This window comes from Lutjanus erythropterus, chromosome 1, assembly GCF_056507025.1.
Source record: "Lutjanus erythropterus isolate fLutEry1 chromosome 1, fLutEry1.hap2, whole genome shotgun sequence".
Taxonomy (NCBI): domain Eukaryota; kingdom Metazoa; phylum Chordata; class Actinopteri; order Lutjaniformes; family Lutjanidae; genus Lutjanus; species Lutjanus erythropterus.
This window is the reverse complement of record NC_139317.1, coordinates 22,960,253-22,985,962: the sequence shown is the minus strand read 5'-3', so window position 1 is coordinate 22,985,962 and position 25,710 is coordinate 22,960,253. Positions and strand designations below refer to the sequence as shown.

The following is a 25,710-nucleotide window of genomic DNA, read 5'->3' as shown; positions in this document are numbered from 1 at the left end:
CCACGTGGACCTGAAGGCACCACACTTGTTGAAGGATTTTAAATGCATCATGGATGAGTTGCATTATCAGACTTTGAAGGTTTTCACTCTTCACCAGCAGGTGGTGCACTTCATAGTTTAACCTGCTGCAGGCTAAAGCAATGCACAAGCCTGAATTATGTTCCAGATTGTTGAAATGGCAAACTTTAGTTGAATTAACCAGTATCTCTGTGATTTAGATTGGGGGGGGGGGGGGGGGGGGGACTTAGTCAGGCCTTGAACTCCGCACGATTGAATAAAACTGTAGCCGATGAGATGGATTTGAGGCTCCACAATGGATAACCATCATCCACACAGCGGCTGTCTGCACAGGCTGCACACCACATCACTCTGAGCCCCGAGGAGGAGCAGCGGAGGAGAGAGGAGCGGCAGAGCAGCAGGTCTCCGACATGGCTAAAGAAGGAGCAGATATGACGGAGGAAACCGAGTTCATGATAGACAGAAACGTGGGCAAGGAAACAGAAAACGTGGAGTCGACTGGAGATGCCAAAGAAATGCGAGCGGTGATTCTGGCAGGTTTTGGAGGTCTGAGCAAACTCAGGGTGACCAAGAAGGCAATGCCCGAGCTCCAGGAGGGTGAAGTGAAGATCCGCGTCAAAGCGTGGTAAATATGAACATTGTCAGAGATATTTTTTTTTTTTGATTTGATTGTGTTGTAATCTGGCCTCCCCGTTGCATTCCCACGCCACACAGTGTTTCTGACAAGTATGAACGCTGAACAACAGGGCTTACTGGAAATGTTCGCAGTCATGAAGCCACAGGTCTTTTTTAGTGCAGCAGGTTGATTGGAGCACATTCACACCAAGCAAAATGAAGAGCAAACTGTTGCCAGACTATCCAGCATCTCTCAGGCAGATTGAGTCATTTTCAATTACAATTTCTATTTGATAATTGCTGCATTTACAAAGTATTGTTTAGGCCTGTTATTGCAGAAGATTACAGCTGAACAAATGCCAAGTGTTTGCAAACTCAGAGTTAGGAAAATATTATTCAACATGGCCTTCTTTTCACAGTGGTACAGCCAGTGACTCATTGCTGATAATAATGAAATAAATAGCACAGGGCAGTCCTAAATATTTCTATTATCGATTGAATACCTGTGAGTGTTTAGAGACAGTTCAGATGCCTGATATCATTTCAAATACTGAATAACAAGAATTTAATATAAACAAACAGTAGCATCTCATTGCTGCCACTGTACAATAAGACAACCTTTATAAATGATTGATAAATAGTTTATAATTAGGTTATTAACAAGGTTGTAAACACTTTATAATCATTAATAAGGTTTTCCAACACATTAGATAAGAAGGGCAACAGTGACCTGTCGCTTGCCAAATAGTGAGTTCACATTTAGCTCAGTGGTTCTCAAAGTGGGGTCCGGGGAGCCCCTGGCATCCCTGAGGGGGATCCAGGGAGTCCCCAGCAACAAGGAGAATGTGTTTTTTTCTGTGTAATTTCATCCATAAGAAACACAATGGCAGAAATGACTTTACCATTATGGGATACAGATTTTTACATCACCAAAGCAAGTGAAATAAAAACAAAAGAAAACTGTACATAAACAGAAGAACTGTGATTTTTTCCCAGCAATACACAGTCCTACATATACAGACAAATTAATTAAAATGGAAAAAAGGTCAAGTTAAAAATAAAATAAAAGAAAGGAGGGACCCTGGGACAAAATGAGGGTCTGCGGTCTAATTTTTGTCAGTTTAGGGCTTAAAAGTTTGAGAACTAGTGACTTAGCCAACTTTGTCTTCTCCATTAGCCAGCACTTAACACCTGTCAGCTTCATCATGTATTTATTAATACATTACTAGAATTTAACCACCCTCAGCTTATCTTAATGGTTAATGGATTTCATTTGTCAAATTACCAGATTCATACAATAAGGTGTTGGCAAATGTGTTCACCTTGACATTTTCAGCACGCACCGTTGTATATTTTACAATAAGGATCTGGATCTTGCCAAATAGTGAGCCGATATGAATGCATGACAATTTTGTTATAGCCTGTTTGTAATTGTTTATTAATGATTCATAAAGTGTTTGCAACCTAATAACACATAAAACATAATTCTGCATTTATAAATCCTTTATAAATCCTTTATAAGGGTACATTTATTGTAAAGTGGTACCATCCTATTTATTTTTTGTTGCAGTGGTTTGAATTTCCTGGATCTGATGGTACGTCAGGGGACTATTGATAATCCTCCAAAACCTCCCCTCGTCCCTGGGTTTGAATGCTCTGGTATAATAGAGTCAGTAGGTGAAAACACAGCAGGATTTGAGGTAAGTGAAATTTAAGGAATGATTAAGATTATTTAAGTGGGGTTGTATGAGGTACTTATTGATAGTTAGTGTATTACCCACAAGAGATGGTGGTCAACAGCCCCCAGTTTGGAGAAGCAGAGAGGGGCACCAGCATGGAAGCTAAACAGTGAACTGCTGTGGAGTCAGCAGCAAAAGGAATTTTAGCAACTTAAGAAAGGTCCACATAAATTTTTTGTTTTATTTTGTGACAGGAAACTGTCATTATAACAAGCCAAATATCTCTCTCTCCAGGCTAATCAAACTCCACTGACAAAATCAATAATTTTACATGAGTTCCTGGTCTACTGCCGCCCTGATCTGTTAGTTTGCTTTTGTTGTTGTGTTAATAATGTGAATCCAAATGATCCCTTTAAAACACCAAAGTCACACAATAACAAAAACAAAGTACCAGACTGAGGCAGCAGTAGACAAGCATGATCTTGATCATGGGGAGGTAGAATGACTATGGAGTTTAATTGGTTGGAAGAGATTGATATTTAGCTCATCGTAACCATGGGTTACAATTAGAAAAGGCTGTCCGATGGCAAAGTGAAGCAGTGAAACTATTCTAAATATAGTTCACTTAAATTGATATTGATTTTTTTAGGCAGACATTTTGTTGCTGACCCCATCCATAGCAGTACACCGATAAACGTCTGTGCTGGTGCTCCTTTCTGCTTCCCCAAACACCAATTGTGATCTACTGTAGGTAATACACTCACACCTCACTTCAAATTATCCAAACTATCCCTTTAAAGAAGCATTTAATGTTGTGTATGTCAGTAACCGAATCTAGAGACAGGTGCTGTAAGTCTAATAATGAGATAACCATTTCAGTCAATCAAAAAATCTGCTAATAACGCCCTCCACAGTCCCACATGCTTAGTTCACATCAGCATCTGCTTGCTTTTCATCCAGCTACTCTAACACATGTCTTTCAGATAGGCGACAGAGTAATGGCTTTTGTGAATTACAATGCCTGGGCAGAAGTTGTTTGCACACCAGTGGAGTTTGTCTACAAGATGCCAGATGAAATGACTTTTGCTGAGGCAGCTGCATTCCTGCTGAACTTTGTCGCTGCCTATATGATGCTCTTTGAGGTGGCCAATCTGCGAGAGGGGATGTCAGTGTTGGTTCACTCAGCAGGAGGCGGTGTAGTAAGTCTGTTTCTTGTTTGACTATTGCACAGCCACAAAACGAGTTCTGCCATTTCATCTGAGTCTCACTGTAAGTGATGTGTTTACTGTTGTTTATGTCACAGTGCAAAAGTGCAAAAATATAGATTAGACTTTAAATTATTTCTTACCAAAACTTCTTGAACATCCTTTTGAGTAATTTGAGTTTGGGAATTTCTTAAAGAAATGCTTAATATTTCAAAGAAGCACAAAACAGAGGGTTTCCACAGGTCCTTAAAAAATCTAAAATCTGAATTTTAGGCCATAGTTTCCTCTGAAAGGCATAGAAAAACAGTTGATTATTGAGTCTCATAGTGTTCAGGATGTAAGATACCAGTGTTTTTGGTAGGATGCTCTCTGTCCGAAGCCTCTCCTGTCAGACAAGCTTCAGTTTACTAAGGCAAACGCAGAAAATAAAGCACCAGCTGTGTGTGTGCGCTCACTCTTTCTGTATGTTCACAGTCACTTTAAAATGCATTTCTCCTCCAGTCAGCAGTCAGCATGAATAGAGAGAGACTAATTAGCATACAGTAAACAGTCGAGCGCGATCAGCTCCTTCATGGGTTGCTGTTGCAGACTGGTTGAGAGGGAAGAGCGAAGATCAAATTTAATCCCAAAAATAAACAGAAACTCTGAGCTCTTCCAGTTAAGGAATTGGCATCGGAGGAAAATCAGTGTGACTGCAGTGTTTCTTCCTTCAGAAGCTCCAGTCTGTCACTGGCACAGTCTCTGAGATGACTTGTGATTGGTCTACTGTCACAGGTCAGGTTTCCTACAGCCTCAAAACAGCTAAGAGAGGGTGCAGAAATCTAGTTTTCTCATAGACCACTGTATTTACGATATGCTGAAAGGTTATTATGGTAAAAGTTATTATTATTATTATTATGTTATTCATGATTATTTTCATTGGCAATTAATCTGTCCACTATTTTTTTGATCAAACAGTTAGTTGTTTGTTTCGTACAATGTCAGAAAATGATGAGAAATGTCGATCAGTGTTTCTCAAAGCCAAAGATGACGTCTTTAAAAATGTCTTGTTTAACCAACAAGAGTAAAGAAACCAGAAAAAAATCACATTTACATAGCTTAAATCAGAGAATTTGACTTTTTTTTCTTAAAAAATGCTCAAACTGATTCATTGATTATCAAAATTGTTGCCAATTGATTTAATGATTAATTAATAATCAATTAACTGATTAAGTTTTTGTATTTGTTCATAATAAAAGAAGACAAAAATTAGCAAATGTTCACATTTTAAAAACTAAAAACTGAACAAAACATCACTTATTCAAGTAAAGAAAGGCGATGCTTAACATCAATGAAAGTACAGGTTACCTGTTACTATGAAATGAATTCTAAAAATTCAAAGGAAGGTGTCACTACATGTCACCTCCAGAGTTTAATTTGATTTTCCTCCAGTCCTTTGCACTATTTTGCCAGTGTGTATGGACAGTGTGTAAAGTTGCATTCATATGGTCATAAAAAGGTCTTTAAAAATAGTCTTGAAACCTGCAGAAGAGCTGTCTTACAACTAAAGTGAACCACTTGAACCAAAGCATTACGCAAATAGGAATTCTATATAATTTAATTGCACTGTTGCCTCTGTTTTGTGTTCTCAGGCGCTGATAAATTGTTGCAAATTGTTTTGTTATTTTCAGGGTCAAGCTGTGGCTCAGCTGTGCTCCACTGTGCCTAATGTGACAGTGTTCGGGATCGCCTCATGTTTCAAACATGCAGCCATCAGAGACTCGGTGACTCACCTCTTTGACAGAAACATTGACTACATGCAAGAAATCAAAAAGTAAGCTCGGACAGTTTGTCTCTATTGTGGTTGGCTTGAGCTTGAAGAGTTTATTTTTGTGCAACATTAACTTGTTAATGTTCAAACTGACCTTGGCTGTAGCGTGTGATACATGTGAGCTAATGTGATAACGTGGACCTCGCTGTGCTGAGCGGGCTGTGTGAGGATGCAGATGTTACCTGTTGCCTTATTTGGTCTTGTATGGTCATGGTCCCCATGGCAACGCGCAGCTCATCTCAGAGACCAGCAGCACTGTGTAGGGCGGAGGTCTGCACTGGCAATGTGGAACAACTAAGCCAATTAGGTCTGAGCATTGGTTCCCTGCGCATCTCAATCACTACACAGCATGCTGTTAGCCCATTCACACTACAAAGGAAACACACTGTCGCAAAAACCTGCCCGTAATGTGATGTAATTAGACACATATTTGTTGCAATTATGCTGGGAAGTTTAAATCTTGTTTTTGAAGATGTTGTGAAGCTTCTCTCCTTTCTGCCTACTCTGATTCAAACAGCTTTAGCAATAATGTAAGTCATGTAACCAGGATACATGCACCATACATGTATGAAACACCCTGTGTGACTGTATTTTTTAGATTATAATACACAGGGATTCAAATATATTTTCACCAGTACTGATTGTTTCATGCTTTCTGCCTACATATCAAGAGTGGTTGTGGATTAATCTGCCTTTCATCTCTCTGGCCCACACATTCTTCCCAGGATCAAGAGCAAAGTACAATTAAATTAGTCTTTTTACAAAAGGCAAAAACCGTGGTGGGAATCACAAGACCACCAAGCAGTTTAGCCAAGCAGGTGTCCAGGCCCAGAAGGCAGAAAGTAAGGAATTATGGGTCGCCTTGATAATAACATGCCTTTCATTCCTTCATATGTGTGCCTCTAATGAGTCTCATTATGGCAAAGTTTTTTTTTTGTCGGATGGATTCTGTGTGCGACAAGAACATTAATCCTTTTTGTAACATGATATAAAGGATGTTTAATGTGGGCTTTGCAGAATATCAATAAGTTCTTTATAAGAAAACTGTAGGCAGAGTAAAAAAAAAAAATATGTGGGTTGTATACTGCAACTTTTTCCTCAGAGTAATACTCCAGAGAATCAATGTTCATATCTCATGAATCCATAATTGGACAAACCTGAAGCTGCTCCAGAGTGTGAATCACAGACTGAATATATGGACGCATGTAAACACACAAAGTTTTGTATTTTTTATATTATGTGCTCACAGTCATAAAGAAGGCCACAGATCAGTGATATGGCTGTCATTGTAAATGTATGACATTGGCCTCTGAACTTTATACAAACAAAAAAAAAGAAGTTTGTAGATGAACTCACATGTTCAGTAGGGCGGGAACAGTTTGTACATTAACTGATTAGTGGATAAGAAAATTAATCTGCTGCTATTTTAGGACTGCAACTAATTTTCATTATTGATAAATCTGCCGATTATTTTCAGGATTAATCATTTGACCAAATAAAAAAAAAAAAAAAAGAAAAAACAGTCACAGTTTCCTAAAGCCCAATGAGATGTCATCAGATCGCTTCTTTTGTCTAACAAACAGTCTGTAACACATTTTGCAATGATGGACCGGCATCTTTATTTTACTGTTGTATGTATTTATTTTATCTCCCAGTGATCCATTTATTTCTATTTCAAATTAAGTCATGTACATTAATTCTTTCTAGGCCATCTGTCTCCTCTGTGGTGTTGGACGGACTGTTTTGATTAAGCCCACTTTTACAATTTCATCCACTCAATCCATTTTATTATCATATAATGCAAAGGAAATTCTCTACTATTTTGATAATCAGTTATTCATTTGAGCCAGTTATAAAACAAAACTTTAACCATTCTCTGGTTGGATCTTCATTTCATTGTAAACTGAATATCTTTGTGTTTTGGGATGTCAGTTTGACAAAACAAAACACACGAAGACATCAACTCTGGAAAACGGTGTTTGGCTGATTGAACTTCTTTTAATATTTGATGGACCAATGATTAACTGAAACTGAGTTACCTGCAGCTAAATAATAATAATAAAAAACAGTAGCAGCTCTAATGTTCAGGCTATACTTTTGTGTGTATATTACTTTATCTGAATCCTTTTTTTCAGTGGACTTAGCCTTTACTTTGCTCTTGATGTTTCAGGATTTCTCCAGAAGGGGTAGACGTTGTGTTGGACTGTCTGTGTGGGGAGAACACAGGGAAAGGCCTGACTCTGCTGAAGCCTTTGGGAACCTACATCCTCTATGGTAGGACCAATACCTAACGCTTTTGCTGTGTGTCAGTGTGTCCATTGTCTTTCCATTTCGTGCTTTCAAAGTGCTAATGTTGGTCAAATTTTTGTTGATTTGGTTCGCACCTTTGGTGCTTGTCCTGTTAACTATAAACTGTATAAACTATTATATAAATGATAAAATACACTTCAATCAAACTTGACAGAAAAACAAAATATAACTCACTAAAAACATCTTGGTTTTTTTGCTGTTTCAACTTTCACCAACCCTGGTTTGGACCAAAGAAACCCTCAGTTCACTGAGTTAGATGTGAAAACATTCTGGCTCTTCAGTTTGTTATCGCTCTCCGGCTCAGTGTGTGTGAACTGTGCTGCTGAATGAGAGTCAGCCACTTGTGAGGCAGACCATTAAATTGGCAAAATAAAATGACAAAAATCATCCAAAAAAACAACCAAAACTAGACTCAGTCAATAGCCAATATATTCGTCAAACCACCCAACTCTAATATAAGGTGCTTCTAAGCATTTTGTTATCTTTGGACAGAGCTCGCCAACTGCTCCCCCTGTGTCTGTGTCTTTATACTCAGCCAAGCTAAACGTCTTCTGGATGTAACTTCATTTTTAATAAACAGTCATTAGAGTGGTATCGAGCTCCTCGTCTTACTCTCAACATGAAAGTGAATTAGTGTAATTTCCATAATGCTGAACTGTTAAAGATGAGTGAGGAAATAATGAGTCTCACTTGAATAAAACATACTCCATAGCCTGCAAATGAGATGTATTGTCCTCCACAGTCAAATTCTTATCTGATCTCTGTTAATTACTTTGGTTTCCATCTGGTAGCAGCCTTAGAGGGAGATTAATTCATTAGTTTTAGTTATAATATGTGCAAAGACATGCATGGACAGATCTGAGGGTCTAAAGGTGCTGAAAACTGGTTTTCCTCCACCTCACCCTTCATCCTTCATGCTTTGTGGCCACTTATTACTGACCAGTCACTTCTGTCCAGCCTTTTGCATGGTATACAGCAATCCTTTTCTTTTTGTTTTTTCAGGCGCATCAAACATGGTAACTGGGGAAACAAAGAGTTTCTTCAGCTTTGCAAAATCCGTGAGTCAGAGATGCAGTTCGTCATCAACATTTGAAGGAAACAGTACCCTGTTATACCGTCCAATCAACATTTCATGACAAATGAAACACACATACAAATGAGTCACTTGGCATGAACGTGTCGCTCTGTGTGTTTGTTTTTTTCCAGTGGTGGCAGGTGGAGAAGGTGAACCCTATTAAACTATATGAGGAGAACAAAGTCATAGCAGGATTCTCACTCCTCAACCTCCTCTTCAAACACGGGAAATGTAGTGTTGTGAAATCAGTGATGGACAAACTCTTGTGTCTCTATGACCAGAAGAAAATCAAGCCGGTGGTGGACTCCCTATGGGCGCTGGAGGAGGTAAGAGCCAGGGATGATCAGAGGCTGGAATATGGTGAGCTTAATTATGGTCAAATTAAAAATGAACTGATCACAGTGTTTCCCTTAGGCTGACTGCTTTTGGGAGGTGGATGGGCAGTGGGGTGACAGGGAGGTTGTTTGGACCTGAACAAGCAAACAGCTGAAGGAGTCTTCCCATTTTTTGTTTAATTTCCCAGTGATCCACTCAGAACATTTTTTTTTTACAAACAAAATAATATACATTCATTTTTATCATAGATTTCTTTCTCCTCTTTGACTTCGGACATGCTGTTTGGAGCACGTTTCCTGTTTGATATGCATGAAAGTAAATGTAAAAAGATCCAGTCCAAATGTTGAAAGAATTGTATTTTGGCATCAGAAACGCATTTCATGAAAACTGTAATAAAACCCTGCAGCTGAGCTGTTGGCATCCTCTCCACTGTTGCCAAATTCAGGTTGGGTGCGTTAAAAAGAAAACACAGATATTTTGGCTTGAATTTCAGACTTTTGTGTTCGACATCTGTCCATCTTTGGCTTTAGGCGGATTACATAAATAAACTGTTGTCGTTGGGAAGCTTTTATTGCACTTAGAGTAATGTAATGAGTTACACAGCCATATTTTCTTTACTCCACGTCCCTCCTCTGCTCCACTCTCGGTGAAACACAGAGAGCAGAGGAGAGGAGAAACTAGCGCTAATCTAAATGACAGCAAAACACAGTAAAGGCTCTCACACTGAGCTGAAATAAAACGAGTGCACGTAAGTTAGGTAAATAACATAAATTAAATATTTCATTTCTTTCATGGGGGTTGGAGGTCCAGTTGGGGGGGCGGGTTTCCTCCTGATCACAGTGGCAACGAGATGATAGAGAGATGATTTTCTGCAAACGTCCTGGACAGCATAGAAGCTGTTGTTTGTCACTGCTGCATTCTGTGGGACATTGTCAGCTGTTGTTGGACATTCTTCCACAGATGGTGGGTAGGTTGCATCTTCCTGTTCCACAATTATTATCATGCCCACACAAACCCCATACGCCAATCACTTCACTCCTGATTCCTATAAACTCTTCAACTGTTTTCCACTATTACATTTCTGGGGAATCTTTGCACAGTAGATTCACACCTACTCTAATCATGATATGTACATTATCAGCTTTGGATCGGCCGAGCGATCGCCGTTGAGACTATACTGAATTGAAAAGGGAGTTAAACATTGTCTTGCTGCTGCTGTGTGTATTATTTGTATGAAATCTCTGAGGCATTTTCTCTAATGTCCCGTGTGTATTCTGGTCTCAGTAGATTATTATCCAAACACTGCCAACTACAGAAAGTGTTTTTAGTCACATCGCTTCCTTGCCAACAATAGCCACTTTTCACATAGACATCAACAAGTAGTAGTGCAATATGTGCTTCCTTATGTCTCGAGCCCGCAGAGGACACAGCTGATGAATGTTTTATAGCCGTTAGTATGTTATAATCCACTGTTTGTGGGTCAGGTGTTTGATTTGGGGTTCAGACAGTCCTCCTTAACTCTTCATTTGAAAGATATCCCATTACAGCATCACATTTACGTGATATTAGTGTTCAGGTGGACATCATTAAATGAAGCCCCAGAACTGGAAAGTTTGCCTTCATGAGACGATAAAGGGTGTTCAAACACTTTGGTAGTTGTGGTCCGTCTGAAAGAGCGTCTCATTAGTTGGTGTAACTCTGAGACCACAGCTAATGAGAAAGTCCTGGCTAGACTGTCTCAGACAAGTGGACAAAGATGTTATCTTTAAAAGTTTTCCAATTAGCCTCTTGATTTCCTCGTTTTTCACTCTTAATGTTTGTATTTTTACAGGACCCTTTTGTGGGCCCTTAGCTTTTCACATCCCAGGTGCTGGGTCTACATTAGACAGAGCATCAGAAGATAGTAGGAACATCTAAACCTGTACCACATGTATTCTCTTATGTCTCGTTGGCTATGTTAGCATCTTTGAGGATATTCCTCCTTTGGTCAGATGATAGATAGACACAGTAAAAAAAAGTTCCTCTTGATGATTTTAATGCCACCACATACCTTTGGTCCACCTACACTGGTGTTTTCACTTATTTGCTTGATAAGAACATTTCTGACTAAGAACTGTGTGGGCTGTCACATTTTCAAAGTTCAAATAAATTTGAACTAACATGCAGTTTTTCAAATTATTTTGAACATAACCCGTATGACTGTGACTGTCACATGCTGTAAGTATGTGTGGCCAGCGATGTCCATCCATCCCCGATCAGACAATGTGTTACCTTTCAGTATCATATTCATATTTTCTCTTGTGGTGTCATATAACTGCTCTATGTGTCTTGAGTAGGCACAGACATGGTTGTATAACTGACATTATTCTGCATGTTTCTGGTTCCTCTGCTGCAAACAAGCAGATCAGTCCTCAGTTTGTTGTCTTTGTAAAGTAACTTGGGCAGCTGCTTTTTACAAAATCAACAAACAGCCCTGTCTTTGTTGGTCGATTAATCAATTATTAATTGACTATTAAATTAATCACAAACTATTGTGATTATTGGTTTAGCAGAAAAAGCACAGATGACAAAAATAGACCATTGACCCTCATACTAAAAGTCCCAACTGTACAGCAGAAATAAACATGTTTACAGTCTGGTACAAAGAACGGTTTTGATCTGTATAGCTAATTTCCCCGTTCTTGACACCCAGAAGGGAGGAGAATTTTCATATAACTCACCCGTTTAATTCATATTAAAACGTAAAATAATGTATAAATAAGTGCATTGCCACTTTGAGTGACAGATGGGTGATGTCACGGGTGGCTAACCACTTCATTTTGCTGCCTCAGCTCCGCCCACACTCCACCTCTTTGCCCATTTTGGGATTAGCTGGGAGATTGGTGGATGCAGGCGCTGCGCAGATGGCCACAGCCGGAGCCACCACATTGTGAGCCTCACAATGGCTCTTCAGAAACCTGTAGGTGACGTCACTGAGACTATGGTGATAGCAGGCAATATTAGTCCATAACTTTTATGACCCATAACTGTAGTTGTAACAGGGTAAAAGCTACTGACTGTGGTTTTATCTCCATTTCCAGTAGCAACATATGACTAATGGTACCATTACAACTTAAGCTACAACCATTTCCTCAGCATAAAGTTTAATCTGAGAGTGATTTGGCCCTATTGCTCCCATCAGAAATACCAGAATGCAGCCAACACATGTTCTGTCTTTACAAGTGAAATGTTTATCACACCCAAAAAATTCAGAAAGAATTCGGATAAAAGGTATTACAGCTGAATTAAGTTGCTCTGAACTTTATGTCTGCAGTCACAGTGGGAATATTTTGCTATCTTCAGATTTTCATTTCTCATGGGAAACTCCCCACATACTGTTGTCATTAAACTTTGGCAGATTGCTCAGGCCATTCACTGGAGCTATTGCCCATGAAGAATCTCATTAGAGGGGAGGATGGCGTGGGATGTAGTGTCAGGGGCACAGCCTGCCTCATTTTTGATATGCCTGCAGGGAGAATTCAGAGGGCGTAGGTTTTCATGTTGACCATGGCAACCTTTTTTTTCTGCAAAGAAAAAGTTGGAGAGTCTGCGAGACTGAAACAGAATAAAAGGAGGTTGTTTGACCACAGGGAGTTATACTTACTCCCAAGGTAAATGCTATTTTGGATACCAAAAAACAGAAGTGATCCTACATGTAGTACATGACAGTGATTGATCGAGAGTATCAAGGAAGGCCCGTTATCCCTTCTCCTCTGTAAACTTGCTACCTAGCATCAAAGTGCTGAACGAGTTTCTGACCTATTTTTGCTCTTGGCTTGATTTGCGCTGTTTCTTTTAACAAATGAATGCTTGTGACACAATGGTTTCCAGACAAAGAGGCACATTCAGATGTGTCTTTGTGTAGACTGTAATGAGAAAGCAAAATATGGCATCCCGAGTAATCTTTTGTGATGTGTCGATTGTTCTCTACGCAGTTGATTCAGACGGGTTTTAATGAGCAGCATTGATGTTTCATTGTTTACTGCTTTGACCTGTGAGGTATGTCGTTGGACCTAAAACCAGAATCACAGTAATGAAACAATTGCAGTGCACTCAAAATAGTTTAAATCTGATAGCTCAAAACAAACTTTACTTTTATTGTCCTCTTGCCAACTAGAAGAATATAGACAATATAGCCTGAAAAAAATCCATTTTCCCTCAGTAAAGACGGTGGAGCGGGCGGATTTGATGGTCTGAACCCAGGCAACAGATAATAGTCAGCCATAGATTGTCCAGTTTAAAAAGTTTAGCAGAGCTGCAATGATTCATTGATTAATCGATTAGTTGTTGTCAGCTATAAAATTACTAATTGCCAACTATTTGGATAACTGTTTGAATTATTTTTCAAGACAAAAAGTCACAATTCTCAAATTTCAGCTTCTTCAATGCAAATGCTTTCTGGTTTCTTCAGTCGTCCATGACAGTTAACTGAATATCTTTGGGTTATGAACAAAACATGATATTGGCTCGATTAAACTGAGAAAATAATCAACGATTAATCATTAGTCATAGCCATAAGGTTAAGTATTAGTTTCCCCTATGAACGCTATACAAAAATACAAAAACTCTTCCACTTAAAAGTTGTCATCACTTCATAATTGAAGGTTTGCCGTGTTGGTAAATATGAGCAGTCTATGTACTGTTGCATAATATAAAATGATTTTTGGGTTCTGAGTTCTGCTGACAATGAGCCAGTCTGCAATACTGTCCACAGTTTATACTTACTTTAGTTTGTAAGATAAAAATAAGTTTTGATTTAGTATGTTATATTCCATTTAGGTTATTCTGAATTTATATTTCTGCTGTCATAGACAATGAAAAGCATCACTGCCTAAATATATTTCAAAAAGGCAGTGAGGTAATTAGATGGTGGGAGTAGAGAAGAAGTGGGCAGAAGATAATTAAGTCCAACACTGTTAGAACAAAGTTGATAGAAGTTTGTGTCTTATGTTACATTTAAGTATTCAATAAATCAACTTACCAAAGTTTAAATAAAGTTATTTCGTACTTCATCGATGCTTGCATGAATGAAACAAAAATAAAGAGTGGTTATTATGTCTTTTCAGACCTGAGGAGTATGTTGGTGTAAGCTTTTCCAAGAAAATTAATACTAAAATAATTTGTTTTTTCAGCATGTGATGCACTTTCAAATTGTATGAGAAGAATATATAATGTCTTCTGCTGAAACATTTATTACTCACATCATTTGTCATTAGAGCCCACTGTGCATTTCTAGTGTGAAGCTGGTTAATCAACTCTCTGTTGCAAATTATAGCTTATATTGTTCCTGCAATTATAGGTAAATGAAGCAGCGCACTTATGTGATTAATATTACCCACCCTGCATCATTACTACTGGCAGTGTGATGTCAAATGTAACCCAGCAGGGTGAGTCAGCATCATTCAGCCAGCAGTAAGGCCATTAGCTTTTTTCACAGACTAAGTTTAGATTAAAGCTGTTCTGAAAAAGTGGTTCTGACCAGGAAATCGTTACAGAAGTGTCTTTGTGAGGATTCAGTTAACAAAAGACATTTTTTTCAGCAGGTGCTTTGACGTGTCTTTTCAGGGTTACAGCAGGCTTCCTGTTGGAGAGGTTTTATCGTTTCTTACGTTCTTACTATAGAAAGATTACAGCTCAAATCTTGTTTTAGACATTAAAAATGTAACTCGAGTTCACAGGAAGCTGAGATGTTTTAGATGTACAACCACAATAATACTGTTTTATAACAATTGTTTGGTTTAAATTAACTACGCTAACCACAGAGAGGAAAGAAGCAAATTTATTTTAAACTGTCACTTGCCTAAATTTTGTTTGTATGAATAAACCAACTACTTTTAATAGTTTTTATTTGTGTTTCTTCTTTACTTTAATTACTAGAAACAGCCATACTGTTTTCAGATTTTAGAAATAAGAGTCAATATTGAGATGAAGTATCACAGTTGTACCTTTTCGTGTTTAACAGTTCAGCTTGTTGAAAGTAAGTTAATTGTTGTTTTGTTCTCAGGTAAAAGAGGCCATGCAGAGAATTCATGACAGAGGCAACATAGGAAAACTCATTCTGGATGTTGAGAAGACTCCCACCCCTTTGGTAAAAACAACAGTTTATGTTTGTTGATTCTCAGTTTAAGTTATCAAAAAACATACATACATCAATAGACAGGGCTGTTCAGTAGTTGGGTCATTGGGCCCCATTTCTTGATAAGGAATGATCTTAAAGGTTTAGTGTTCAAGATCTACAGGGATTTATTGGCAGAATATACCAGAAATAGAATATAATATTCATAAGTATGTTTTCATTAGTGTATAATCACCTGGAAATAGGAAGCAATGTGTTTTCTTTACCTTAGAATGAGCTGTTTATATCTACAGAGGGCACAAGTCCTCATGGAGTCCATTATATTGCACTGCCATATGTAGCCCAGAATGAACAAACCAGACACTGGCTCAAAATACGGCTTTTCGTCTTTTTGGTCACTGTAGCGTCTCCTACAATCTTGGAAGAGGAGGGTTAGTCAAGTTGATTGCAATCTGGAAGCTCACTACTCAAGAGCATTTTTCCTGTTCTTATCTACTACAGCGGGCTCGTACAAGTGTGCCATGTCAGATTTAGCAAAAGCTCATAACTTCAGGAAACTTTCAGATATCCATAAATGAAAGTCTAAAAGTTTCACAGCCTCTGCAGCTAATATCAGGTAATGGGAAAAATAATAAGTGCTATTAATGCTGTGTCACCTGAGGCCCTTACTGTCACTAAAATGAAGAAGAAATAGTTTGATATGAGCAGAAAAGTCTCACCACAGCGCTGCAATTGATGACTACAATTGTAGGAGGGGATCAAGGGGAAGCCTCCATCATGGAGACTATGTTTGTACCTAAGAGAAAATTTGAGATCCAAGAAAATTCTCCTTTATCTGTTCATATGAGTGTTTTTTTGCATGAGGCCAAATGATGATTTAGGGCACATGATGAGGAAAGAGGAGGAAGATGGCAATAAACTGGCAGAGTAAAGGTTGCACAAAATAGAATCAGTTTTGCAAAAGTTCAGAGTTAGGCTACTGAAGATTAAAGAAAATATTTAGCCAGTGTAGAGTTCACTCTGCAAATGTAAGAGGATGATGCCGGGCTGTTTCCAGCTTTTTGGGGCCCTATGCAAAATGTTGTTTTGGAGCCTCTATTTTGTGAAACTATGGTGGGGGAATCCCACATTCTCTACAGTGGTCTGGTGCATGCATTAAAAATTTTAAATGCATCAATCTGCTGCACTTTAAAAGGAAAAGAGGCTGGGACTGTGAAAACCTCTTTTAATATTTTTTTGTCTCAAATTCAAATTTAACATTACAAGTTGACTCCTTGCAATTTCACCTACAGAAAATGCCAATAAATAGGCAACACTGGGGCTCCCCTACATCAAGAAACTCTTGAAAGCTTACAGGATTTACATCTGCCATATGTGCATAAATGAGACAGATGCCGCATTTTCCTTAAAGTTATTTTAATATTAGGAACAATTTTTTTTCTAACATAATTATTCATGCTATGTCCAGCCCACATAAAACGTGAAAAAAGTCAGCAAAGTTTTCAAATTAACCCTATTATGAAAAATATATGGAGGGGAAGAGCACAGTCCGCCAGTTGTTGTTGAAATGCATATATCCAACACACCCAGCACCTCTTCTCTCTAAGAATATTTGAAAACAAATACATCCATAATACAAATTTCCAGCTTAACTTAACTAATCGTATTTTACTAGAACAAATAGCAGTCTCACAAGGTGTGCTCACATAAATGATGTTCCCAGAGCTTCCCCACTGATCTCTAGACTTGCATTACACTACTTGGGGGCCCCCTGGTGACTTTAGGGGCCCTATGCATCTGCATAGTCCATATAGAGCGAGAAAATATCTTTTTCAAGGACCAGTGTGTAGTATTTAGTGGCATCTAGTGAGCTTGCAGGTGATAAACACGTCATCTCACCTTCCATTTTGAAACATGTAAGATAAACTCTGGTGGCCATGAGACTTGTGAAAGGCTGTTTCTAGAGCTAGTGTTTGGTTTGTCCGTTCTGGGCTACTGTAGAAACAAGGTGGTGCAACATGGCAGCCGCCATGGGAAAGGATCCACATCCTCTGTAGATATTTATTTATTTGCTGGCTGACTAATAGGGTGGTATTTTTTTTTTTTTATATAGTTCATTTTGACATTTCTGATGCCTACCGCATATTTTCAGGTCCAGACAGGGTCATAAGGAGGCAATGAGCAGGAATTCCTCCTGTTTTGTAGCAGTTGTTTCCATGGTGATCTCAACATCAAACCTAAAAAAAACTGTCAGATGTGTAGAAGTGCTCATATTAAAAGCACGGACCATTTAAACTGCTGCCCATTAGCAGAGGACACGTTCACTGTACCACTTGATGTCAGCTCATGTTTACGTTCACCTCAGTCTACACTTAATGATATCCGAGTAATGTTTTACCACTAGATGGCCAGCGACAGCACAGAGACCAGCGAAGCAGGGGAGGAAGAAGAGGAGCCCGAGGGAGACAATGACAGCAAGGAGCGAATGCCTTTCATCCATTAAACCCAACAAACCCCACTGCTACGCAGCTAGAGACTGGAGAAGCTACACACACGCACTCGCCACAGAGGAACACAACCACACAGTATTGTGCAGTATGCATGTGCTGTATGCATGTATGCATGAATGTATGTATGTACAGAATATGTTTGTGCCTCTTGTCTGTTACCTGCCTTTGTGATGGGTCTGATGCTGATGGGTCAAGCAAATTTTTGAGGCTAAACGAAGACTAACAACATGTTTGTCACCCAGGCAACACATGCAAGTGCCATTCTCAAAATAGTAGTATTATTTTCTTTACTGTATTATGAAGTGTTGTAACGCTAGCCAAATATGTGAATAGGTTTGTGTCCATTTAACAGTTAGTTATATCTGCCAGCAGTTTAATGAATTACTTAATTAAATTAATGAATTAAAGACTGAGTAAGCATTTAAACCTGCTGACTCGCACTCTTAAAACCAGATTTAGCACAGAAGTGTCACATCATGTCTGTCCCCAGAGATGACAGTTGTAAAATGAGAGCAAACAATTGATATACATTTGAGAAAATTTGAGAAAGTGTTTTGATGCTACCAACTAAGCGAGTGAATCATTTCCTCCTGTTACAGTAGTAATGTATAAGCCAACATGTGTAGATAGGTGCATGATATTTTATTCCTAGGTGCCAACTGTGTAATATTATGGGATCACCAGTGCCTTTGAGCTACTTAGTGTTTGATACTTGAACTGCTTTCTTTGTGTGAAGTTTGCATCGAACAAACCAACAAAAAAAAGTATTTTTAAAAGGACAGTTCACACTTTAAATCAAGAAGTTTTTCCATTTTACCTGTAGTGCTATTTATCCAGTTAGATCAGGTCTACGCAAGTAATGACCCCTGAGCTGAATAATGCCCTCAGGAGTCTGCCTGCAAATCAGGCCTGCATGTGTTTGACATGACAATTAAAAATGACAATAACAATCATATTTCTGAGCCACCTTAACACATCTGAACCATTAACTGTGTGATCTTAACCAATATGGTATTGGTTCCTTTTTGAAACTCTTATGTGTTATGATTGGCTGCAGTAGGATGATACCTATAAATATAAAATGAGAGAGACGTGAAAAATACAGTATGAGGATGTGGAAATATATTTCATAATTCATTGTATGCCAGTATGAAATCATTTTGATGCTTTGAAAGCACAATTTTATTGCCAGTGGTGAAAAAATAAAGCATTTGCTCAGTTTTATGTGACTTCCGCTATAAAGCATACCCACTTCTGGTCTTCTATCTGAATGCAGGTACAGAAGCAGATAATTTTGTTGGTTGGTCGGTCTTCATGCAACTCTAGAGGTAGTTGCCATTTAGTGCTAGCTCCATTATATTTTAGAGATGGCAGACATCTCTATGGCTGATATTTCCAAAATTCTGTAACTCAGACCAAAACTAACTGGATGGATAAATAGCACGGCAGGTAAAAGGAAAAACACATGCTGATTTTGCGGTGAAGTGTCCCTTTAACTGGAATATAAAACGGATGCTTAAACTTAGACTCTTCCTTGCCTGATCATAAAAGGTGAATCTATGCTGCCACCAGAGCTCTGACTTATTTTCCCACTTGAGAGTATATTCAGAACTTTGACCAAAATACATAATAAATGGTGATACAATTATGGGCAGGTATGATTTGTAAACACTGGCATTAAACAGAACAGTTTCAAATTAATATCTGTGTCAAAATCTTGCTGAATATATGCAGATAAATCAGTAAATTCCAGATGATTTTCTTAGTGGAGGATCATGAAGTTGTCAGACTGCATTTGAAGGTTTGAGGAGTCTCTGCTTAGCTTGTCTGACCAAAGTTGTTTACTCGCTGGTGCCTCTCAAACAAAAGTGCCGTAAGACTCCAACGTGTAAATTATTTTTACAATGAGCTGGTGTATAAAAGAAGGGTGATTTAGGTATAAGCAACACTATGTGTCACTTATTTTAAGTGTGATGCCCTCTGCTGTACTGCACATCTGCAACTTGTTAATGAAATGCAGGAGAAGAGCAGTTGGCAGGGAACAAATATTTTTGGCACTCACACTCACCTACAACAGATGACTGATTGGTTTTTCGTTTTTCATTTATCAAAGTACAAACAAAGTTTTTCACTCTTTCTCATGCTTATTTTATTTCGGCGAGTCATCTGAATTATTTACTACTTCACTTGAATTATTAAGGTGAAACCAGAGTATATATCCAAAAGTATTTTCTCAACTATTAAAACAATAAAACAAGTCACTGTTTTGTAATCCTGCCATTTTAAGAATTTCAAACTGTATCAACTTAGTAACAGTAAAACTAACAGGAGTAACACTGCATGTTTTGGAGTTGAATGCGAAGAGGCTACTAAAGGTATTAGATTTAGAAACTGATGAGGATAATGATGTGTAGACACTCAATTTTGATGCCTTTAATGTCAGGTATGTTTGCGTGTTTTTGTGTTTGTGTGTGTGTGTGAGAGAGAGAGAGCGAGAGAGTGAAAGAGAGCATGTTCCTGAGTGTGTGCATTCACATTGCCTTGTAAAAGAAAAAAAAAGAAAAAAACATGTCTAAAGAAGTGTTTAGCATTGTAGTGTGCTCACAAGATTCCTTATAAACTATGGTTTACCTGTGGTCGTATATTTGTGTCACTTTTTTGTTGTGTACTTTCTGTGAGTACAGCTCTGTTTACTTGAATAAATTTATCTGCAAAGTATTTAGTGATTGTGTTTTTGTCTTTGTTCAGTGTTTGAATTAATTTCACATGAGATTCACACCCTTGTTGGAGGCCGTTCTTTCCACATCACATTAGATTCTGTGGTGGAAGTTGATCTAAGAGTCCATGTTTATCATGTGCACAAATGTAAGAAAAAAATAGATTTAATGAGCAGTGATAAGTATTTTCAAATAATGGTCTAGAGATCTGTGGCACTCTAACAAGAGTTCGGTGAAAAGTTTTCAGATTTATTCTTTGGAATTATGGTATATTTAAAAAACTATTTATTTTATTGTTTTGTGTAGTAGCAGTATTTTCTGTACATAACTTTTCCTCACATAACTTAAAAACAAATCAAATTAGGAACTTTAAGAAAGTTTTAGTGGTTTAGTTTAGTTTTTAAATCAGAGTAAGAGTAAATCACCACCCCAGTAAAGTTCAGGTTTCAGTTGTTTGGTTCAGATTTTTCACACGTTGTAAAACAGAGTAAAGCCTAAAACATCTTAAATAAATGAATAATGCATCTCTCAAAAGTGTGAGAACCACTGGCCTAAATTAAATAGATGTTTGCATGCCATTTCACATCTTTTAACATGTACTGTATGTAGTAAATACAAAAGAAATATTTTATTCTCTTGTCTTTTTATTTTAACAGTTTCCATAACTTGCAGGAAATTAGCACATTTAGAAGATCATGTTGTAGTAGAAGGTGTATAGATGTAGATTTTCATGAACAACCATGTTTGGTTATAATAAATTATTCCAGGGAATGTTTACCTTAGGGGGTAAATATTTTATTTACTACAACCTTAATGAAAGTTAGTGCTAAGAAATGTACAGTTTGAAGACTGTAAAATGGGAGAACATACTAGAGTAGTTTCTAGAGTTGTGTTGCTTTACTGAGCCCATATGCCAAATGTCTTTTTCTTATTTAGCTCCCCCCCTCCATCTTTAGACAACATCTCACTCTAAAAATAACCTGAGCTGGGAGCTGGACTTCCTCTGGTCTAATAGCAGCTTTATTTTTAAAGATTACACAACTAGAAGTCTGTGTGATTGAAACACTGAAAGGATATCTACACTGTAAAAACTAAACTGTTTGTTTTAATTAAAAAAAATGTTACAGTGACTGAATATAAAAAGACATGTTGAGGTGATTTTGTTATGATTCAAAACAAATACGCTTTTCTTGTCAAATAAACTTTATGTTAATTAAGTTTAGATATTAAGTTGAACCAAAGATGACTCAGTTGCACTGATGGACGAACAAATTTGATTTCCTTTTACATTTTCTCAGTTCGAAACATTAGTTTTTTTCAATTCACACAGAGAACTTTGAGCTGCAGCAGCTGCTGTTCAGGTTACTTTGTTCAATATGTGAATCTGCTCCAGTGGACTGAATTCATCCTGACCTTCATCACTGTCTGCAGTGTTTTCATTCATGAAAATAAGCAGCATGACTCATCTTAAAGTGTATCAGAGACAAAAAGCAAGTTTCTTTCAATTATGTTTTCTTCAGACTATGACAAATAAGGTTCTCAGAAGAGCAGGGCATGCTGGGAAGTCTATGCTGATCATGTTTCTTTAGAAACTTGATTTAATGAGTTGATTGAACTCTGTACAGTACATTAATTCAAGTCATTATTTTGAGCCAAAAGACTTCAGGATATAAGTTCTGAGGGGTTCTGAAAATAAATACTTGACATGTTAATTAACCTCAATAAATAAAATTTGGATATTTATTTTGATTTAATGACAAAAGATTAGTTGACTCAGCTAAATTCCTGTGTGAGTTTTTAGTGAATAAGCGGCAGCAACATTTACTCGAATGCTTGTTTTTAACCACTCACAGTTGTAAATAAAAGCAGCAGAAATCTGAATGGGACTCATTCAAAACATCACTTCAATTACTACTGAAAAACACTTTTTATAGTGTATTTGCTATTGCGTGGTATCATTTGACAGTTCAACACATGTTGGCACTTTTTTCTGAGTTGACACAAAGGCGTAACATTATTTTTCACTTGTCCAAAACTGAGATGGAGCGTTGGATGTGATGAAGAACACTCTGTAACAGTAAGGCAGTCAATGAATTTCCAGTTTGTTTATGAAATGAAAGGGAATACTGCTTAGCGCGCCTTGTCCCGAGTAAATATTTATCAAAAGCCAGACACAAGGAAGTCATTATTTGCCACTCCACCCTTATACCTCTCTCACCTCCTCCTGATGTTTGGACAAAAACAAACAGAGCTGGAGCCAATGCAGGCAGAGAACCCAGAAAGGCACACACTGGGTCTAGTATATATTGAGCTGCCTGCAGTGATTTTGGTTCCTTTCACAGCAGTACAAGGTGTGCCACTGTGTCCCGTCCTGTAGGATCCCCTGGCATCAGACATGGCACGTCTGGCCCTCCCTGTCTTCATCGTTCTGTGCTTCTCTCTGCTCCACCTCAGCTCCAGTCGTCCATCTCGCACCAGGAAGGCCGTGTCAGCTCGCCAGTCTGGAGGTAAAATATGCACACTGCACACATTTCGTGAATAGTATGTTCTCTAAAGGTGATCATCTGACCTGTGTTTTTTTCTTGCCTCTTTGTCAAAATGCAGCTGCAGAAGATGATGATGTGAAGTCCCAGTTGGAGAGGTTATGGCAAGAGGTGAATTCACTGAAAGAGATGCAAGCACTGCAGACAGGTACTGCCCTCACTAGATAAAGGAAGGTTAAAGAGTGAGGAGTAGATAAAGGCAGTCAGTTCATTATATTTGTTTAAAAATATAAATAAATAAGAAATAAATTGTGGGACAGTGATTGTTACTTTAGGTTATTTTAGGTTATTTGTTCACCCAGTGTTAGTTTTTGATTGAGGCAAGTGAGCAAGAGTGTGAACATCGCTGAGAGATAATTGGTAACCACATTTTGAACCTCTAAGTGTGTTGAATCACCAACAGAGGGCAGCAATGCTCATAGTATCCAAAAAACCAAGCACAAGGATGAATTGCAGAATGAGAATCAGAAATACTTTATTGATCCCTGGATGGAAATTAGTCACATTGCAGATGGTCCTATTCAAGAATAGAAAAATATATAAGAATAGAGAATTATAAGAAAATAGCCAAGTATATATGTAAAAATGTGAAATATATTTACATCCTACCTCAGTATATAACAAAAATAATATAGAAATAGTATAACAAAAATCTGTTCATATAAGATATGTATAAATAATATGTGCCTTATTCTACAATATATAATTGGAACATATTGAGGGAGAAATAGGAAATGACAAAAAACATGTGTAAGATTTATATTTGTCCAACATGCTACAATATATAATGATGTAAATAACAATGTTGCACAGTTGAGTTATTGCACAAATTGTAATTCTTATATGAATAAGTTATTTTAATGTCAATCATTTGTGCAATAACTCAACTGTATCAAGGAAAATTATTATTTTTAAATTGTGTGTGTCTTTCAATTTGTTTCTTCTTTTTGCTTCTCTGTTTTATAGAATTTTATAAGACTTACAACAATTAATCATAAAAATACTACAAATGTATTTCTTTCTTGGCTAATGTGACTAAGGTTAGTTAACAAATATGGCTAAATGAATAGTTACAAATTGTTGAAGAAAAAGGGGGATTCAAAAAATAAAGTATTAGTATTGCAATTAAAGTAGTAGTAATAATAATAATAATAATAATAATAATAATAATAATAATAATAATAATAATAATAATAATAATAATAATAATACATGTAGTTAAAGGTCCCAGTGATGTTGTACTCTGTATCAGCACTCAAGGAATGTGTATCATCCAATCAAATTACTTGGTCGGAACTAACTGTTGTATAATCCAATATTTACAATTCCATTAACTCATGAAGGAAGTGCTTTGTGTTTTCAGTTTGTCTCCGTGGCATCAAAGCTCACAAGAAGTGTTATCTCACAATTGAGGAGCCCAAACATTACCATGAAGCAAATGAAGACTGTATTGCACAGGGGGGAACTCTTGCAACGCCCCGGGACCTGATGGAAAACAATGAACTGAGAGACTATGCAAAGAGGAGTGCTCCGGGATCCAAGGACTTCTGGATCGGTGTGGCAGACATAGTGAAAGAGGGCCAGTATGTTGATGTCAACAGTCTGCCAGTCAGCTACTTCAACTGGGACCGCTCCAAGAAGCAGCCCACAGGAACGAAGAGGGAGAGCTGCGTTGCTCTCTCAGTAGTTGCACAGGGAAAGTGGTATGATGAGGTGTGTCGCAGCCTCAAGAAGTACATCTGTGAATATGTCATTCCCTGAAGGACACATGGGGTTGTTTACAATTTTATGGTCATCAATTAAAATTGTGCAAAAATGTGCTGTCAAATCCCTAATTCATGATGGAAATATGACGTGTTATTGGCTGTGTACAAATCTGGCCCCAATAAGGTGCTGGTGGCCTTCCAATCATTTTCTACTTAAAAATGAAAATAAATTGATTCTCACTGAGATTTTTTTGTTTGTTTGTTTATACATTAGCAAAATGTTCAGTAATGTCCCTTGGCTGTCGCTTGGGAAGCTGCATATCAGCCTACACACACTAAAATAGCTTAAATATGCTATTCATCCTGTCCCTGGCAGGAGCGGTTTATGTTTATGGTTTATGTTTAGAAATCATTCCAATACTTCAGTAATTGCATGATGGTAGATGTTCCTGCACGGTTTAATGTTGCAAAAACAAATTTTACTAAAGCATTTACAACTAAAATGCAATTGCAGCTGTTAATGCAGAAAAATATCAGATTAATATGTGATATATGCCTTGTGCCAAACCTTGCATTAAGTTAATTTAGTTAATAAATTAAATTAATGTCAATTAACTTGAAAACAATTCATTAAAAGAAAGACAAGTTTAAGTTTATTTTTTTATCTGATAAATATTATTTATGTTTGTGTATTAATTGTCAACTCCTGTTATTTTGCAAAAGTGGCCCCAGGCAAAGCAAGCGGAGTATCCCTGGTCTAGAGTCAATCCACCTGACTTGTTCCTGGAATGGGGAAGGAAATCCGGATCACCAAAAATAAACCTGAACAAACATTGAAAGAACATGCAAACATGCAGAGAGAGAGAGTTATCAAACTGTGACCCTTCTTGCTGTGAGGTGACAATGTGAAATACGTGTTTCTAACTGTTTGCTCTTAAGTGATGCCGCTACACTGCAGTATTAAGTTGTACAAAATGTACAATAATATAAAAAGTAGTACCCTAATTTTAACAATCTTAACAGCCACTCATTGTCAGCCATTGCTCATGGGAGACTTCATAAACAAGTGAC

At 37.6% G+C, this 25,710-nt stretch overlaps 2 protein-coding genes across 2 annotated transcripts; both read left to right on the top strand.

The window, feature by feature from the left end:
- The first annotated feature begins 248 nt into the window (after window positions 1-248).
- On the top strand, window positions 249-17,836 carry vat1l (vesicle amine transport 1-like). The gene is made up of 9 exons (XM_084717217.1): window positions 249-643; window positions 2,204-2,333; window positions 3,296-3,511; window positions 5,188-5,330; window positions 7,498-7,601; window positions 8,640-8,695; window positions 8,844-9,038; window positions 15,092-15,175; window positions 17,568-17,836. The coding sequence occupies exons 1-9, from the start codon at window positions 429-431 to the stop codon at window positions 17,664-17,666; spliced, it is 1,242 nt and encodes a 413-aa protein (XP_084573343.1). The 5' UTR covers window positions 249-428; the 3' UTR covers window positions 17,667-17,836.
- Window positions 17,837-22,709: 4,873 nt separating this feature from the next.
- On the top strand, window positions 22,710-24,883 carry clec3a (C-type lectin domain family 3, member A). Its single transcript, XM_084724251.1, has 3 exons — window positions 22,710-22,897; window positions 22,995-23,081; window positions 24,297-24,883. The coding sequence occupies exons 1-3, from the start codon at window positions 22,786-22,788 to the stop codon at window positions 24,692-24,694; spliced, it is 597 nt and encodes a 198-aa protein (XP_084580377.1). The 5' UTR covers window positions 22,710-22,785; the 3' UTR covers window positions 24,695-24,883.
- Window positions 24,884-25,710: the final 827 nt, after the last annotated feature.

Coding starts and splice junctions, on each gene's coding strand:
- vat1l (XM_084717217.1), top strand. CDS start 429: ATGGCTAAAGAAGGAGCAGATATGACGGAGGAAACCGAGTTCATGATA. Junction 5,331..7,497: donor TACATGCAAGAAATCAAAAA/GTAAGCTCGGAC, acceptor TTGATGTTTCAG/GATTTCTCCAGAAGGGGTAG. Junction 9,039..15,091: donor CCCTATGGGCGCTGGAGGAG/GTAAGAGCCAGG, acceptor TTTTGTTCTCAG/GTAAAAGAGGCCATGCAGAG.
- clec3a (XM_084724251.1), top strand. CDS start 22,786: ATGGCACGTCTGGCCCTCCCTGTCTTCATCGTTCTGTGCTTCTCTCTG. Junction 22,898..22,994: donor GTCAGCTCGCCAGTCTGGAG/GTAAAATATGCA, acceptor GTCAAAATGCAG/CTGCAGAAGATGATGATGTG. Junction 23,082..24,296: donor GATGCAAGCACTGCAGACAG/GTACTGCCCTCA, acceptor TTGTGTTTTCAG/TTTGTCTCCGTGGCATCAAA.